General features: G+C 41.2%; 1 protein-coding gene across 1 annotated transcript in view; it reads right to left on the bottom strand.

Moving 5' to 3' along the window:
• Positions 1–300, bottom strand: part of LOC138054320 (uncharacterized) — a 17,820-nt gene extending 17,520 nt beyond the window's left edge. The window contains exon 1 of the mRNA XM_068900787.1: positions 223–300. Coding sequence (XP_068756888.1) covers positions 223–300 — 78 coding nt within the window. The remainder of the gene's footprint in view (positions 1–222) is intronic.
• Between the last annotated feature and the right edge of the window lie 2,200 nt (positions 301–2,500).

Raw genomic sequence — 2,500 nt, 5'->3', positions numbered from 1 at the left:
CCGTCTGTTTCATATGGGAGTCCCCCCCCCTCCCCCCCGGGCCAAAATGGCTCCTTCATTTGCCAACCTTTTTCTTGCCAAATTCGAACATGACGCGCTCACTAACGGACTGTATCTACCTCATACATGGCTCAGATTTCTGGACGATATTTTCGTTTTTTGGACTGAAGGTTCAGATAAACTGAAAGTATTTGTCGATTATCTCAATAACCTTCATCCCACCATTAAATTCACTTGTTCGCATTCCCTCACAAATATTCCACTCCTTGATGTGATGGTCTCACTCAAGGATGGTCTCATAGAAACCGACCTTTACACTAAACCCACTGACAAACATCAATATTTACTTATCTGCTCATGCCACCCCACCCACACTAAACGTTCCATTCCATATAGCCTTGCACTTCGCCTTCGACGCATATGCTCCAACAATGACACTTACAAACAACGCTGTAAGGAACTTATGGACTACCTCGTCAATCGAGGTTACGAACTTAATTTCCTTAAAACCCAGATACGACGTGCTTCTGACATTTCCCGGAACAACACTCTTAAACCCAAACCTAAACAACAGACAGATACTGTTCCGTTCGTCATTACCTATAACCCCGCTTTACCTAACATATGCCGTATAATTCACAAACACTCTAACGTGCTTTATTCATCTGGTCGCTGTAAAAATGTTTTTACTAATCTCCCTTTAGTAGCCTACCGGCGTTGTAAAAACATTAGTGATATTCTAGTTAGAGCTAAATTGCCGGAACCTACTAACACCGACCAATCTGGATCTCCATCCGGCTCGTTTCGGTGCAATAAAACTAGTTGCACCGCCTGTCCTTTTATTGAGGATGGCCGCGTAATCAATATACTTTTTATAGTACTGGACAAACCTTTAAAATCAAATCACATATTACTTGTGAAACCCCTAATGTAATTTATATGATTCAGTGCACTAAATGTAATCTTCAGTACATCGGAGAGACCAAAAGTCGTCTTAAAGACCGCTTTAATGAACATAGGCGACCTATTATAAACCCCTTTTGTAGTTATACCCCCACTGCGGATTCACGACACTTCCTGACCAGTGGTCACGCGGAGGATCACATGATCCTCATACCGCTCGAACGACTGCACACTAGCCGTGACTCCATCAGAAAGGCTCGTGAGGCATTCCTCATACACAGAGGAAAAACACTGGAGCCTGCAGGCCTTAACAGAAGAGATGAAATGTAATTTAGTTTAGCTACCTTTTAATTTTCTTTTGTTTCCTTTATCTTGTTATCATGTATTATTCTCTTTCCTCTTTTTTATGCATTTCCGTTTTTATTAATTTTACACATCACTTAGCCTTTTTATGTCATTTCCGGTAAATATAAAGATCTTGGAACAAGCATTTATCCATTCAATAAACCTGAAGAAGGCTGGTGTTGGCCAGCCGAAATATTGTAACAACGCCTATGTTCACGTTGTCTTGACCAACCTTTGCAGTATATTTTCCATTTTAGTAGAAGCTTAGACTAGCATCAAATAGTATGTGATAGGTCACGTGAATGATATTTGCGAAAACAAAATATAAATCCATTCCTCCCAGTACACCGGGAGGGAAAGGGGGAGGGGGAAGGTAAAGGGGTTTGGGGGGAAGGGGAGGGGGGAAGGAGGGGGCGGGGGCGGGGTTGAATAGGAATGTGCGGCCCCAAAAGAGTATGACGTTTTAGCCATTTTGGTCTGAAATAAGGCTTAGATCATTAGAAGAACCTACTTCTTGATTATCAGGTCTGAAACAGGGTATCAAATTTTTGTGGGGAAAATCGCAGATTTTTGGCCGGAAAGTAGGGTAAGGGTTTTATGAAGCGGGCTGCACACCCTCACCCAATATTTCTGGGAGTACCTCCCCCCATCCTTCCCACTCCGGGCTAGTGCAGGAATCAAAAACGTGAAAAGAATATTGGAAAACAGATCTGAAGCAACCAAATATAAAAAGAAATCAAATACAAAAAGACATATTATTTTCCAAAAAAATCTCACCTTTTTATCCTGGCATTCCTCAAAAAGTTTTAGTAAAAGCAAATTCTGATGGTATTGCTGTGCTGATTTTTACCATTTGCAAATTAAGTGCCATTAAAAATTAAGAATTGGTTCATGCTTAGCGTGCGTATATCGAGTTATGGATGCACGCGGGAGGTTGCTAAGCGCGAGGAAGCGTATCGCCTCGTGGACTCTAGCTTTTCGAGTGCAAATTGGCATATTTTGAAAAACTCATAAAAACAAAGCTGAATGTTCAGCGACACAGATATTGGTCGTTTAATTATCGCTTAGTTTACATTTGAGTGGGTGACAAATTTGCATATTCTGACCCCTAAAGCTTAGTTTCCACTGTCTACATGAGGATCATAAGCATAATCATAATCATAAACATAAACATAAGCTTCTTATGTTCTAGTGGTGACGGCCGCTCTAAAAACGTAAAGCTTTTCCTCGAAGCTGGCCGCCATCTTGAAAA

Source organism: Montipora capricornis, chromosome 6 (assembly GCF_036669925.1).
Source record: "Montipora capricornis isolate CH-2021 chromosome 6, ASM3666992v2, whole genome shotgun sequence".
NCBI classification, from domain to species: domain Eukaryota; kingdom Metazoa; phylum Cnidaria; class Anthozoa; order Scleractinia; family Acroporidae; genus Montipora; species Montipora capricornis.
This window is presented reverse-complemented; position numbering and strand designations above follow the sequence as displayed.